Consider the following 16,643-nt stretch of genomic DNA (forward strand, 5'->3'; position numbering starts at 1 on the left):
ACATTAAAGGGAAGAGGAAGGAAAAAGCAGACATATACTTTGCATCTTCTCTTTTTTCATCTGCAGATGACTCCAAGAGCAAGAGTGGGGACGGGTCAGCATCTGAAGAGACTCAGTTTAGTGATGACGAGTATAAGACCCCTCTTGCAACACCTCCTAACACCCCACCTCCCGAGACAAGCAGCAGTAACGGGGAGAAAACACCTCCATTTTCTGGAGTTGAATTCAGTGAAGAGCAGCTTCAAGCACATTTAATGAGCACGAAGATGTATGAGAGGTACTCGCTGTCCTTTCTGGACCTCCAGATCATGGTTGGACGAGTGAAGGACAACTGGAAGCACGTCCAGGATATTGATGTGGGGCCAACGCATGTGGTCGAGAAATTCAATGTTCACCTACAGTTAGAGCGCCGATTGATTTATACTTCAGATCCCAAGTACCCCGGAGCCGTGCTATCAGGCAACCTACCAGACCTAAAGATCCACATCAATGAAGATAAAATATCTGCTCTAAAGAATTGCTTTGCTCTCCTGACCACCCCAGAAATGAAGACTTTTGACACTCAGATTAAAGAGAAGATTTTTCCCCAAGGGGGACAGCAGGGAAGTTTGCAAGACTCGGTGATGAATTTAACCCAGAGCATCGTGATGTTGGAGCAGCATACCCGGGAGGTTCTGGTGGAGTCACAGCTCCTCCTGGCTGAATTTAAAGTGAACTGTATGCAGCTTGGTGTTGAGAGCAACGGCCGGTACATTTCTGTGCTCAAGGTATTTGGTACCAATGCTCACTTTGTGAAGAGGCCTTATGATGCTGAAGTCTCCCTCACTGTTCATGGTTTGCTGCTGGTGGACACCATGCAGACATATGGTGCTGATTTTGACCTTTTGATGGCCTCTCATAAGAACTTGAGCTTTGATATCCCAACAGGAAGCCTCCGGGATAGCAGAGCCCAGTCTCCTGTCTCTGGATCCAACGTGGCCCACCTCACTAATGCTGCCACACTGAACGACCCATCAGCCACTGGTGTTGCTCTTGACAGAATTCTCACCAAAGAACAAGAGTCCCTCATAAAACTGGAGTATCAGTTTGTGAGTTCAGAGTGCCCATCGATGAATTTGGACAGCACTCTTCAGGTGATTTCATTACAGGTGAATAATTTGGATATCATCCTAAATCCAGAGACAATTGTGGAGCTGATTGGTTTTCTTCAAAAATCCTTTCCCAAGGAAAAAGATGATTTGAGTCCTCAACCTTTAAAGACTGATTTTGAAAGAAGCTTTAGGGAACAAGGAACTTACCAATCTACATATGAACAAAACACCGAGGTTGCAGTGGAAATCCACAGACTTAACCTGCTGCTCCTTCGGACAGTGGGAATGGCAAATGGAGAGAAATATGGCAGAAAAATTGCAACAGCAAGTATAGGTGGCACCAAAGTTAACGTCTCCATGGGCAGCACATTTGACATGAACGGTTCTCTTGGCTGTTTGCAGCTTATGGATTTGACACAGGAGAATGTTAAGAACCAATATGTTGTCAGCATTGGGAATTCCATAGGCTATGAAAATATCATCAGTGATATTGGCTACTTTGAATCTGTATTTGTCAGAATGGAAGATGCAGCCCTCACTGAAGCTCTGAGTTTCACCTTTGTTGAGAAATTTAAACAGGAATGTTTTCTCAACCTCAAGATGGCTTCCTTGCATTACAACCACTCCGCTAAATTTTTGAAGGAGTTGACATTGTCCATGGATGAGCTGGAAGAAAATTTTCGAAATATGCTGAAAATCGCAGCCACCAAAGTCACCACAGTCCTAGCCACCAAGACGGCCGAGTACAGCGAGATGGTATCACTCTTTGAAACTCCAAGGAAGGCCCGGGAATCCTTTATCTTAGAAGAAAATGAAACGTATGGGTTTGGCCTAGGTGCATCTCATTCCGACACTGTAAAGCTAATCTTGAACATAGACATTGAATCACCAGTTGTTTCTATCCCTCGGAAGCCTGGGAGTCCTGAGTTGTTGGTAGGACACTTGGGACGGATATTCATCCAGAATTTTGTGGCAGGAGATGATGAATCCAGAGGTGACCGTCTGCAAGTAGAAATCAAAGACATTAAATTGTATTCTTTGAATTGCACCCAGTTGGCAGGCAGAGAGGGTCCTGGGCCTGAAGTGAGCCGGGCGTTTTGCCCTCCTTCTGGGTCTGCCAGTGCCAGTAGTCAGGAGGAAGCTCATTTCACCCGACATGATTTCTTTGAATCTTTGCATAGAGGTCAAGGTGAGGAGTGTGTATCTTTTGTCTCATTTTATTTAAAGATTCCAAACCCAGCTCATGTAGATATTACTTGGCTTAAAATAACTACAAAAACCTTTCTTTTTGAATTATCCCCAGTTAATATTTAAGAAATCAAAATAGAATTTTAACAGAATGCTTCATATTAGGTTGGTATGTTTGCAGCTTTTTCCATTGATTACCATATTTGGCAAAATAAGATTTTTTTTTTTAAGTGGACGCCTTGGGTGAGTGTTCATTCACAGGGATTCAGTGGGTGGATTCTGTTAGAGTATTATGTAATTTGGTCAAATGCATCTGATTTTTTTCATTCCTAAGCTGTAGATCTTTCCTAGTTAAATATTGTAGTCTAAGGCAGCTGGAGGGATTGACAGAAATAGAATATGAAACTTAGTCTCTGGATGTTACGTTCTTCTTTGAGTATCCTGCCATCTTCTGTAATGGTTTGGTCCAGGGTTCTAGGAATAAAATGCCAGTTTGTGTTCTCCATCTGATCTGCTAAATCTGAACAGTTCAATCTATTAGTCTTGGCATCCACAGAAATCAGGTAAGCCCTAGATGGCCTTATTGATTGGTGAAGAAATTAATGCCTTTGGGAACGTCTCTTGTGGTTCTCAGCGGTGTTCACTGATTGATTTACATACTTACCAAAAGATTGCTTTCTCTGCTTGGGTTAGCAGTTGTTTACTTAGAACCTTACATTGTCTGTGATTTTGACTGAGGTCCAATAAGAGGGATCAATCTAAAGCTGGACATGGATGAGCAATTTGGTTTGGAAAATGCCAGCTTGGGAGGTTAAGAGAAGCTTAACATGGACCCTGGCCTGGGTTAACGTTCACTGCACCATATTTTGAAGCCACCAAGTGGAGCATGTCATGAAAATAACTGTTACTTTCTGTGTATAAATTTATCTTACACCTCTGCTTGCTATGAGTTTTGGTCTTGGGATAATTACCAAAGTTTGTATTCAGTCATAGACCCTAGGTGCCAGGCTAACCTGCCCTCCTGGTCTAGGGGCAACTCCTGGGCTTGGTTCTATACACTCTCTACTTAATCAGCAGTAACGCAGTAAATATGAATGTTTCCAGTCTGTTATTTCCTCTCTCTTATGCCAGCTTTTCACATCCTGAACAACACGACCATTCAGTTTAAGCTGGAGAAGATCCCTATAGAGAGAGAATCTGAACTGACTTTCTCCCTTAGTCCAGATGACCTGGGAACTTCTAGCATCATGAAGATCGAAGGAAAATTTGTCAATCCGGTGCAGGTAAACACGTTATTGATTTTCATGTCAGGACAGTTGAAGTTATGTAATTGTTTTACATTTATATTATATACGTATGTTATATTTATATTTTGTATATATAAAATGTTGGAAGGAAAATATATAAATTCAAAGAGATATTATTCATATTATTGTCAGTAACTTCTTCCAATGAACCATGGAATCCTTTTATCATGTCCTTCTATCACTGGGGACTCAGTCTTGTTAGCCTTCTTTGTGTGGAGGAGGGGCGAATTATATAGAGGAAGAGGGCAAATCCTTAATTCCATTGCCATTAAGAAACGAGGAAAATTATTGCTTAAAAAGTCAGAGTCTTCTCTTTCCCAGAAGGATATAATTCTTGTCACACTTCTGACATACTTGGCCCAGCCTGTAAAACAATCTGATTATCTGAGCTGTTGACAGATCCTTTCAAGGGAGAATTAGTCTTGCCCCTCATTGAAATGAAATGGTCTGGGGCTGTGTGTGTGTGTGTGTGTGTGTGTGTGTGTGTGTGTGTGTGTGTGTGTGTGTGTGTGTGTGTGTGTGTGTGTGTGTGTGTGTGTGTGTGTGTGTGTGTGTGTGTGTGTGTGTGTGTGTGTGTGTGTGTGTGTGTGTGTACGTACATCTGTCATCCTTTTTCCTTCGAAAGTGTCATTTTTCCTGCTTTCACAGGCATGAGAGCAAAAAGCATAACATTATAAAACAGCAAGGACAGGCAGGATCTTAGGACAGTGGACCCTGGCCTGGGGCAGTATTTGGTCACTAGTCTGTCTGGCAGTTGCTCTGGAGTAACCCAGGAGTGCTGTTAACAGAACATACATACTTTTTTGACATCAGTGGTTCCTGGATATGGGTCTCTGGGTGAGAGAACTTTCCCCAAAGCTTTTCCTTTTTGGCTTCTAGGGTTTTTCCTTTTTCTCTTTTAAACTTTTGCCTCATCATTGGTGGTTACTTAGGATGAATTTTTCAGCTTAAATATAGCACATAATGTGAATTCTGTTGGATTATATTGACTTATTATTCTTAGGGTTACCATCGACTTACTGTTGTTTTTGATGAAAATCTTAAAAAATTATTTTAAATCTTTAAATTATGTAATAATTTATTTAGTAATTTAAATAGTGAAAAAATATTTTATTATGAAAGATTTTAAAAATAGGCAAAAGTAGAATTGTCTAATAAACCTCATATACCCATCACTCAGGTTCAGCAGTTACCAAGATGTTGCCACATGCGTCTCGTCCATTCTTTTTTTCCTTTGGGGAAATATTTTAAGGCAAATCCCAGACCTCATGCCATTTTTAACCCTATATATTTGGAATGTATCACTGCAAACTATGTGCATTTAAAAAAATAACTATAATGGTATTATCATGCCTTACAAAATTAATGAAGATTCCTTGGTGTCATCTGAATTTTAATCCATTTTCAGATTTCAGAGACATCTTCGATTGTTTCAAAAATGTCTTTTCACTTTTGGTCTGTTTGAATCAGGATCCAGACGAGGTCTGTACATTGCATTTGGATGGTACAACTTGTGGGTCTCTATTCATTTAGTTTCCCTCTCATTTTTTTCCCCCCATGGCATTATTTTGTTGGGAAAACTAGGTCAGTTGTCCTGTGCAATGTCCCACAGTCTGGATTTGGCTGTTAGTTTGTGGTGTCACTGAACTAGTCCCCCCCATTTTCTGTAAATTGTAAGTTAACTCTGCAGGTTTAACTGGATTCAGGCTTTTTTTTTTTTTTTTTGGCCAGAACACTTCAAAGGTGATGCAGTATACTTTATGTGATATTATATCAGGAGGCACATAATGTCTGATTGACATCAGTGATGCCAAAACTGTTGCTTGTGTTCAGGTGGCAGGAACCTGATCCCTCCATTGTAAAATTCCCTGTCAGTCACTCGTGTAAGGTCTTATTCCACTGATAACTGTGGTGGGATATGTTATTTATTTAGGGGTTACAAAATGATCACCTTCTAATTCTATTTTTTCTATATCTGTTTGGAATGCCTCTGTTAAAAAAATTGTCCTTAAGTAAATAAAAAACTTCCCTGAAAACAGTTTTATTAAGAAAGTGTAATTAAAAACAAAGTAAGGGAGTAACAAGTAATCATGGATCTTCATCATTATCATTATTATCATTAAAAAGTACTGTTTGATCAGCTGTACTAAACTTAGGTTGTTATACTAATAGGTGATGATCAGCGAGTTTTAGAACCATGAGTCTTGTTTCTCAATCCTAAGGTATGACCACGTTAGACTTTTGGCAGTATTCCCTTCAATTTTTGAGGTTGTTTTTTGGGGTTAGAAAGAGTGTTTTGCTGATGCAGGCCTACAGTTAATAGCACTTATTGAATATTTATTGTGTGTAGATTATTCTGTGAGGTACTTGGGAGGGCCTTATGAATAGATATGGGTCACAGAGAGGTAAGGACAGAAAAGAAACAAAAGAGATAGTCCTTGCTATCACCTAAGTTAAAACTTCTCGGGGAAAGCCATAAAGCATTTGTGGGCAGTGCATATGAGTGCAGTTGATGACAGTAGCAGAATAACTGAATTTTTCTCTTCGAATACAGGTGGTGTTAGCAAAGCACGTATATGAGCAGGTTTTACAAACTCTGGACAATCTCGTGTACAGTGAAGACCTGAATAAGCTTCCAGTCAGTGCCACCGCCTCACCTTGCCCTAACTCTCCTCTGCCTTCCCTCGGTACCTGTGGAGAACCTTCCGTTGAAAGGAAGGAGAACGGATTGTTCAGCCACTGCAGCCTTTCTAACTCTTCTCAAAAGTCCTTGTCTTTTAAGGAAGTCAGATCTTTTACCCAGATTCAAGCCAACTTCTGTATATCAGAGCTTCAAGTTCAGCTAAGTGGAGATCTGACTTTGGGGGCGCAAGGTCTTGTGAGCTTAAAATTTCAGGATTTTGAGGTGGAATTCAGTAAAGACCATCCTCAGACTTTATCCATTCAGATTGCCCTGCGCTCTCTGCTGATGGAAGACTTATTGGAGAAAAATCCAGATTCCAAATATAAGAACCTGATGGTGTCTCGGGGAGCCCCTAAGCCATCTAGTTTAGCACAAAAAGAGTATCTCTCTCAGTCTTGCCCTTCTGTGTCCAACGTGGAGTATCCAGATATGCCTCGGTCTCTCCCTTCCCACATGGAAGAAGCTCCTAATGTCTTTCAGCTGTATCAGAGACCCATTTCAGCCTCCCGGAAGAAGCAAAAGGAAGTCCAAGACAAGGACTGTCCCTTGACCCCACCTCCTTCTCCAACAGTAGAGGAGCCCAAGATACTTGCTGGAAGGAGTAAATTTGATGATTCCTTGGTCCATATCAATATATTCTTGGTGGATAAGAAGCATCCAGAATTCTCTTCCAGTTATAATCGAGTTAACCGGAACATTGATGTTGATTTTAACTGCTTGGATGTGCTGATCACACTGCAGACCTGGGTCATGATACTAGATTTTTTTGGAATTGGCTCCACTGCAGACAACCATGCAGTGAAGGTGCCGCCTGAGGACATTCTACAAAACGTGAAGTCAGAGTCAAGCGCTTTAATAGAGTCTGAACTTCAGGATCCAGTTAACACCAAACTGGATCTCAAGGTATCAGTCCTCTTTGGCTCCCATAGGTTCTAAGAATGAACGTGGGCTTTTTTACTTAAATGCTGTCATTGTACATTTACTCTAGAATAAAGTCTTATTGGCAGGGGAACTATATGGTCTTCTGGATGTCTGTTACAAAAGGGTAGACATTCGTATTTTAGAAAAGGTTTTAGCATTAATCCCATCTGGAGGCAGGGGCAATAAATGGTTTCAGTAACTTCTTGTCTTTCCTTTGGGCTGTATAGTTCATTGGAATTACTTAGCTTCTCTAAGCCTCCGTTTCCTCATCTTCCATCATCTCACTGTGATAACTAAATGAGGGAATTACGTAAAGCACCTGGCAACATGTCCACTACATAGTAGCTACTTTAAAATGTGCCTATTGTCATCATCTCCCTCTCACTCGGAACATTACTGGCTTTTATTGAGAGCAACAGTACAGGTGTTAAAAATGAAGTCTCGAATGTCAGATTTGCCTGGATTTGAATCCTGGCATTTTTGTTGTCACCATACAGCTGTGTGGCTGGGGAAAAATTATTTAGCCTCTTTCTCCTTCAGGTTTTTCATCAATAAACGTAGGGTGTTTAATGGTGCCTATGTCATTGGGTTGTGAGGATTCAATGAGATGATGTAGGTAAGGCCCTCCTCACGTGTGGGGCAGAAATGATCATTCAGTGAATGGTACTTCCCCCCACCTTTTCCTCCCATGCAGTTGCCTTGTAGAAACTGGGTTAGTGTCCCCTAGAGTGTCCCGCATTCTGGATTTGTCTCTTTGTGTCCTTATGGTACCATTTGACTTCTTTTATCCTCTAATTTTAGAAATGGAAGTTAGCTCTAGAGACTTGGTCAGGTTCAGGTTCGACTTTCTGGTGAGCGCCCTTCAGAGGTGGTGCCGAATGCTTCCTGCTGAGTTACACCGGGAGGTCTGCAACATCCGGTGGTCCCACTTTTAGTGACTCTAAGATCCATGCTAAGAGTGGGCTCAGGTGGTGATAGCTGGATTCCTCCAAGCAGCGCATGTTTAGGCCCATTACATACGTTATTTCGGTGATTAAGCGGCTAGAGGTGTTTCTACTTCCCCCTTCGTGATGGTCTCATTCCCTCGAGCTCCTTCTGTTGTCCATGTCTAAAAGCTACTGCAAGGGGACCTCTGTGGTGTGGGAGTGGCCCCCCAGGGTCATTGCTCCATCTGTAATAATTCCCTCCTTTTTTCTCTGCCTTCCCCTACACATGATTTTTCTCCTTCCTTTCCTTCTATTATTTTCTTTCTTTTTCCATTTTTTCCCATTCATCAGACATGTACCGAGCACCTACTTTGTGGTAGGCATGAAAGATAAAGGGGTGAGTACCGCTGGGCTCTGCCACTCGGGAGCAGAGTGTGTGAATGGGGGTTTGATCTGTTCTCCGTCCCCTCTTCTCTCCTTCCTTCTCTTCAATCAGGGCCTCACCCCAGTGATAACACTCAGAGGTACCTGCCTCAATAAATCATAGACATAGAGTCCTTTTTGTGGTTAAAATGACAGTGTTACAATACAGTATTTCTTTGTTTCAGAGAATGCTGTTCCCAAGACAGAGGATTTTGGTTTTCTTCTATTTATAGTCGTCTCTGGGAAAGAAAATCTTGGATTGTAGTTCCTAAGTGAAGTCCCAGTTGGTCACCACAGGCTTCTATTAAATACTTGTCCAAAGATGTTAAACATTAAGTGTATTTATCATTTTGCTTTGACAGATTTCTTAGGGTGGACTTTACTTAATGGATCTGTGTGAGTGATTACAGAATAGTGCGATGTTAGAGATGAATGCAAAAAGGGGAAAATTGTTTTATAATGTAAAACATTTCACTAACAAAGAATAGACGAGGCCAAAAAACCCCACAAAAACCTGAAAACCAAAAATACCAAGAAACAACCACAACAAAAAAGAAAAAAAGACAAAAGAAAAAAAAATTGAAGAAAACAAAAAAGAATAGACGAGGCAGCCATAGAGAAGACACCACAGAACCTGGGTTTTAGATTTGCCCAGTCGAGTTCCTTTCCTATCAGCTCTCTCCTCTTATTATGGTTTGGCTGACTAAGAAAAGCTGAAATGAAGATGGCATCAGTAAAATAAAAGCTTTATCTTCAAATTTCCCGAGTCTTGCAGCATCTTTCTCGATGCTGTTTGCCTGAAAGTTGCCTTTTTTCTCCTCAGTAATATTTGCCTTGCTTTACCTCCTGTGTTCTTAGGTTCATTCACTGTCTCTCGTGCTGAATAAGACCACCAGTGAGCTTGCTAAAGCAAATGTGTCCAAATTAGTGGCACACCTGGAAATGATTGGTAAGTGGGGAAAATCAGACTTGCAAAATCCGGGAAGAGTTTGAACATCCTGCTTACAAATCTAACTGTCCTCACTGGCTAAGGTGTGGCTCAGTGGCTTGGTTGTGGTTACTAGCCTGGCCATGGTTTGTGGTGGTGGTGCCCCGATACTGGTCTGTGGATCAGAATCATCTGGGTAGCTCGTTGGAAATGCACGTGTCGGCACAACTCCTTCCCCATCCCAGGAATCTGATTCTTTAGGTTGGGATGGGGTCCTGACATCTATCTGTGTTTTAAACAGACTATCTGGGTGACTATGTACTTTCTTTGTCTAAAATTAGGACATTTTTGAGAGTGAAAGGGGGCATTATTCATAATTACAGCTGGGGAACAGGCATATACCAGGGCCGTCTCTGGGAAACCAGGGCACGTGTTCAGTCTGTTGCCATGCATAGGGAGAGCCACCAATAGGGAGGGCAGGGGGATATTGTAGCAAAGCTGGCATTCTTTCTAATGGGACTCCATAGGTTGAAATTCCTAGTAGCACCCAAGAGAGGAACTATATCAAGTTCTAAATCAGAGGGATCTACAGTGTGCATAAAATACCGCTCCTTTTTTAAGCAACTGGTAATGAAATAAGGAAGATTACAAAGCTCCAGTGTTGATTCTGTAGTAAAATAAGAATGTCTTTTGGGGACGGGATGAACTAAAATTGAGGTTTCATGCCTGGTATAAATTAATTTATAAAAGGTTCCTAGAAGAGATGGGTCTTTAGAATTGGGAGAAGCTTGTGTATTTTTGTTTGAGGACATTAGGGGTCAAAAATAAGTATGTGTCTTCAGTTCATTGGGCGCAGAACTAGCCTGACAAATATATACACCTCAGTCATTGTTCTGTAATGCTAATTATGATGATAAAGTTTGTTTCATAGAAGGAGCAGTTTAGAATATTCCTTTTCAGTATCCACACCATGTTAAGAATGATTCATATGGGTTTGTGCCCCAGGTGTACATTTCAACATTTCTTCTTTCTTTTACCCACCTTCCAGGGGCTTTACTTGTGTAATGTCAGAGTAGTTTCAAATCTGTGTCTCCAGTGTCTGTCTCATTAATTTTGCCTTTTAATTAAATCACACTAAAACCCATTTTTTAATGCTCGATTAACATATCTCTGACACTTTCTCCTTTATTCTTTTTTTTTTTTTTTTTTTTTTTTTTTTTTTTTTTTGTGGTACGTGGGCCTCTCGCTGCCGTGGCCTCTCCCGTTGCGGAGCACAGGCTCCGGACGCGCAGGCTCAGCGGCCACGGCTCACGGGCCCAGCCGCTCCGCGGCATGTGGGATCTTCCCGGACTGGGGCACGAACCCACGTCCCCTGCATTGGCAGGCGGACTCTCAACCACTGCGCCACCAGGGAAGCCCCTCCTTTATTCTTTTGTCCGTAGTACAAAATAGACCTTATGATATTTCACTAATTCTAATTAGTGGTCTGATCTTGGAAGAGATCACATTTTAATCTGTATTTGTAAATGTTTTATCCTTTAAATTGTGTATGCATTTAATTTTTTTCCCCTTGTAAGTGTTAAAGTGTGATGCTGCAGTATTATTTCAGTCCCTTTGGACTTCTGCATTGAGACTATTTGCAATAGTACATAAAATATTTTTCTGGGTGTATAGGAATATGAAAATTTTCTTTTGACATTTTGTTTTATTAAATGGTGTAAAGTCTGAAGCATTTGTGTATCAATTTTTGTTTCAGGCAAATTTAAGGTGTGTGACAGAAAAAAGATACATAAGAATGTGTTCTAATTTTTAACATTCCTAGAAGGAGACCTGGCCTTACAGGGAAGCATTGGGAGCCTGTCTCTGAGTGACCTTACATCCCATGGAGAGTTCTATAGAGAACGGTTCACTACAAGTGGGGAAGAAGCACTCATCTTCCAGACTTTCAAGTAAAAATACCGATCTTTTCTCACTTAACATTTTGTCATAATTGCTTGTTGTTTCAAATTCTTGTCAGCTAAACAATGAATAAAAGTTTTAAAAAATCGTAACATCTTACATAAAATTGATTTGATCTAGTTATGGGGAATCTTGATTTATATTAAAATGGATCTGCATTGAAGTGGACTACTCAGGCTTAATAAATAAATGGGGTATGATTGAAATAATTGTGATTATTATTACAGTCTGGTTTCACACCAACTTGTTATGTGACTTTGAGCAAGTCACTTAATCTCCATGCATCAGTTTTTCTATTGAAATATTGAGGGGACTATGTTGGATCAGTTTCCATCTAGCTCTGAATGTTCTGGAATGATATCAGCCTGAGAAAGTTGTTGAAGATACGGGTTTTAAATTACTTTACGCATTTTTCCCAGTACAAACACAATCTATATTGAATTTTAGAACTTAGAAGGCATTTTTAGCCTATGTAGTTATTAAAGAATGGTTTTCTCAGAAAGCAGAAAGATTTAAAAGGCTGGTTTTTCAACCTCTCAGGGAGCTGTTAGAAAATATAGGTATCCAGCTCTGCCCCCAAATATTCTGGTCTGTGGTAGTATTCCTTTTTTTTTAAACTTGCCAAAGTGATTTAAAAATTTTTTTTGGCCACGCCGCACAGCATGTGGGATCTTAATTCCCTGACCAGGGATCAAACCCGCTCCCCCTGCGTTGGAAGCACGGAGTCTTAACCACTGGACCACCAGGGAAGTCCTGCCAGAGTGATTTCGTTGTTCAACCAGAGTTGAGAAAAATGGTCCCTAAAGATGTCTGAGAACTTTTTCTTCCAGAGGAAGTATATCATACTGTTCTGAAAATTTAGATTGATTTGTTTGCACTGTTATCTACCACAGTGGCATGGTCTCTAATAAATGAGATAATTAATGTAAAGCTCTTAACTCTCTGCCTGACACAAAATAGGTGCTCACCTAATACGAGATCGTTTCCCCAGTGACGGTGTCCTGTATAATAATTTATTGTTATGGCATCATGTTCCATTAAATTTAAAACCATTTGTAAAAGTTTTCTAATTTATCTGTGAATGTAGATGCTAAAACTCTTTAGCTTGCATTTCACTGAAGTAAAAAGAAGACTTCTTTCAGCTTCCAGAAGACAGATTGCCCCAGAAACTTTGGTTCTGTTGCCTAATTTTCTTTACCAATTGTTTTGTGGTCTTATTTTTATTACCTTTCAAGCCCATATTGTTACAGTCTTTGCTAGAAGAGTGAGCAGGAATAGTCACTTTTCCTTAAAGGCAGGGAAAAAGAGCCTCAGGGGAAAGGTCTGAACCACAGGTGGCTTCTGAGTGAGTTCTGGAGTCATGAGCGGGTTCAGCGCCCGGAGCTGTCCCCCTGTTCGTAGCCCTAGCCATCACGCCAGGCTTTTATTTAACATGCTCAACACATGGTGGGAGCTTAGAAAGGAAGTAATTATTGGAGTTTGCTTTCTGAAACTTGATTGGTGGATTTCCATTTTAATAAAGCTGTTTTCTAGGGAAACCCCCAAGTCAGCCCAAGTTTTCTTCAAATACTAATTTGCATCTTGCTGCTGTCTGACTCACATTTTTGCCCTTCCTCCTAGATATGGCCGGCCCGACCCGCTGCTCCGGAGGGAGTACGACATTCGAGTGAGCCTCCAGATGGCCTCCGTGCAGTATGTGCACACCCAGCGCTTCCAGGCGGAGGTGGTGGCCTTCATCCAGCACTTCACCCAGCTGCAGGACGTGTTAGGGCGCCAGCGAGCTGCTATTGAGGGGCAGACGGTAGGTAGTGTCATTGATCCAAGATGCTTTTCCAGTTTGACTGATCAGTAGAACTTTTAAATCTCTAGAGGTAAATCTGGAAAATTTCACTGAAAAAGGTGAAGGTAATTAGGTAATCTTAAGCTTACTACTGTCTTCCAGGCAGCTGATTATCTACAGAAATCTTACTGTAATCGGAGAGCTTATATTCCTTATTCATCATATCGTGTTTTAATTTCCTTTAAAGTTTAGCTTTAGCTTGCTCTAAAAAAGATAAACAAAGTTTATGGATAACACTTACGACTTCAGGTCCCTTTTAGAACTTCAGTGGGGTTACTTCTCCTGGAAAGTGGTCCCAAAGAACATATCTATTATATTATAGAAAGAGGATTTTTTTCAAATATAGTTCTCCAACTTCTTAGTTCATGGCTCCCTTTAATGTCTTGGAATTTTTTCCGTGATACATCCTAGGCCAAAAGAAACACCTAATGGTCTTTCCATTTCCAAAGTAATGAAGTCTAAACAACTTAATAAGTATATATGTCCAACAGCTTAGTAGCTGTTAGAAAAAAAAACACGTAAGTGAAAAATGAGATTTTTATTTCATTTTTAAATAACCGTAATTCCTTCCTAGTAGGATGTATGTGCCTCTTGGGCACTGAACAGTTTCTCACACTTGGAATCAGATTGAACATCACAGCCCTCATTTCCTTTTCCACATTTATTTTCTCATGGTACTTGCTTTTTATAGCAGCAACTGCTTAAGACCCAGCTTTGCAAAGGTGTGACATCATTGAAAGGAATGTAGCATGATCTAACATTGAGTGTAAACCATCTCAAGTTAGTAGTTTGTGCAGTGTCTAACAGATGATGTGTTTCCCTCAAAGATTTAAAATGTCCTGGCAGTGCACCTGTGAGTGTGAGGCAGCCTCCTGTGGTGTCTTGGCACACAGGTTGGGAACCACAGAAAACAATTACAATGTAGTTCTTTGTAAAACTTGTTATTTATTTATTTTTAAGCTTTATTAGGTAAAAGATTAAAATTTAAGTCTTTACAGTGGCAACACTTAAAAATTTTATGTTTTAGTTTAAATTAAAATTTTTTGAATATGTTGTATATTGTTTTAGTACAGAATCAAAGTAAAAAAGGACACTTGGAGAAAAGTCTCTTTCTCAATTACTTTTCCTCAGCCACCCAATTTCTGTCCTTGGCAACAACCAATGTTACTGGTTTCCTGTGTATGTTATAGAGAAGGTATTTGTTTTTAAATATAAAAGTACAGTCAAAAAAAAAAAAAAAAGTACAGTCAAATTGTAGGGAATCTGGAAAAAATAACAGTTTTCTAGCACCATAGGTATGTTTTATGTTCATCTTTTTTCCCTATACATGTTTCCATGGTTATAATTACGGAGTATGTAACCTTTTTTTCTCTCTTTAGAAACTTAAAAAAAACAATTTAGTATTTGATACATATAAAGAATATCTGTAGCATATATATAAATTACGAAGTGTGATAATAGAAGGAACGTCTATGAACCCACCACCAAAATAAAAATTAAAACATTACTAAGACTTGCATGTGGTCCTTGCCTATCTCATTCTTTTAATGCCTCAGGTAACCCCTCTCCTGATTTTTGGGTCGACTAGTCCCTTTAAAATTAAAAGAAAACTTTGTATACAGTATCTTTTGTTTTGCTTGTTTGACCTTTATAAAAGGGGCATTAAATTTGCTTGTGTCCGTTTGCTAATTGTCTCCCAGCCCTAATTCCTGCATCCTGGTAGCCACTGGCCAACTTGCTATTACAACAGAATACAGCCATGTTCATTCGTTTCCTTATTGTCTGTGGATGCTTTTATAGTTTTCTTGATTTGCTCCAGTATCTTACGGATTTTGTATCTATGCCCCTGAGGGATATTAGTTTGTTGTTTTCTTTTCTTAAAAAGGAAAGAATGCCTTTTTTCTGGTTTTGGTAACTGGTCAGTGTTGTCCTTGTAGTATGAATTGGGAAGTGTTCCCTATTCTATTTTCAGAATAGTTTGTGTAGAATTGACATTATTTCTTCCTTTATATATTCTGGATATAAGACTTTTGATATATGTATTACAGATATTTTCTCCTAGTCTATAGGTTTTTTTCCCATTTTCTTTTTTTTTTTAATTTTTGGCTGCGCTGGGTCTTAGTTGTAGCACGCAGGATCTTCGTTGTGGCATGCAGGATCTTTGTTTTAGTTGTGGCATGTGGGCGTCTTAGTTGCAGCATGCGGACTTCTTAGTTGCAACATGCGAGCTCTTAATTGCAGCATGCATGCGGGATCTAGTTCCCCGGCCAGGGGTCGAACCCAGGCCCTGTGCATTGGGAGCATGGAGCCTTACCCACTGGACCTTTTCCCATTTTCTTAATACTATTTTTTGAAAAGCAGGAGTCTTTCATTTTTTTTTAAATTTCTCTTTTTAAATTTATTTATTTATTTTTTGGCCGCATTGGGTCTTTGTTGCTGTGCACAGGCTTTCTCTAGCTGCGGCGAATGGGGGCTACGCTTTGTTGCGGTGCATGGGCTTCTCATTGCAGTGGCTTCTCTTGTTGCAGAGCATGGGCTCTAGGCACACGGGCTTCAGTAGTTGTGGCATGCAGGCTTCAGTAGTTGTGGCTCACGGGCTCTAGAGCACAGGCTCAGTAGTTGCGGTGCACGGGTTTAGTTGCTCCGCGGCATGTGGGATCTTCCCGGAGCAGGGCTCGAACCCGTGTTCCCTTCATTGGCAGGTGGATTCTTAACCACTGCACCACCAGGGAAGTCCCAGAAGTCTTTCATTTTGATGAAGTCCAATTTTTTTCTTTTAGGTTAGTGCTCTGTGTTTTGTGAAAGAACTCTGCTTACCACTAGGTGGCAAAAAAATTTCTCCTATTTCCTCTTTTAGAAGTGTTATAATTTTAGACCTCTTCCACTTTGAGTTAATTTTTGTCTATATTGTGAAGTAAGGGTTGAGATTTTTTTCCCATATACGTATTCAGACTATTCTTTTCCCATTGAATTACCTTGACACTTCTGTTGAGAATGTATGCGTGTATTTCTTTATTCTCTATTCTGTTCCACTGATTTATATTTAATTGTTTACCACCCTGTCTTGATTGCTCTTGCTTTATGATATGTCTTGAAATCAGATAGTGTAAGTCCTCCAACTTCTGTTTCAAAGATGTGTTGGCTATTATAGGTTCTTTGTTTTTCTCCATAAATTTTAGAATCAGGTTGTCTGTTTCTACAATAAAGTCAGCTAGGATTTGATTGGGATTGCCTTGAATCCATGTATCTGGAGAATTGACGTCTTAACAATATTGAGTCTTCGGATCCTTGAGTATGGTATATCCCTCCATTTAATTAGATCTTCAGTTTCTCTCAGCAGTGTTTCATAGTTTTGGGTATACCGTTCTTACGCATCT

At 40.2% G+C, this 16,643-nt stretch overlaps 1 protein-coding gene across 4 annotated transcripts in view; it reads left to right on the forward strand.

Moving 5' to 3' along the window:
* The window catches only part of VPS13D (vacuolar protein sorting 13 homolog D), a 247,335-nt gene that overhangs the window by 34,082 nt on the left and 196,610 nt on the right, over window positions 1-16,643 (forward strand). For all 4 annotated transcript variants that reach the window (XM_060088995.1, XM_060088992.1, XM_060088993.1 and 1 more), the window contains exons 19-24: window positions 67-2,280; window positions 3,411-3,562; window positions 6,141-7,172; window positions 9,398-9,488; window positions 11,290-11,416; window positions 13,047-13,227. In XM_060088995.1, the coding sequence (XP_059944978.1) occupies window positions 67-2,280; window positions 3,411-3,562; window positions 6,141-7,172; window positions 9,398-9,488; window positions 11,290-11,416; window positions 13,047-13,227 (3,797 nt within the window). The remainder of the gene's footprint in view (window positions 1-66; window positions 2,281-3,410; window positions 3,563-6,140; window positions 7,173-9,397; window positions 9,489-11,289; window positions 11,417-13,046; window positions 13,228-16,643) is intronic.

The sequence above is a fragment of the Mesoplodon densirostris genome, chromosome 2 (assembly GCF_025265405.1).
Source record: "Mesoplodon densirostris isolate mMesDen1 chromosome 2, mMesDen1 primary haplotype, whole genome shotgun sequence".
Classification (NCBI taxonomy): Eukaryota; Metazoa; Chordata; class Mammalia; order Artiodactyla; family Ziphiidae; genus Mesoplodon; species Mesoplodon densirostris.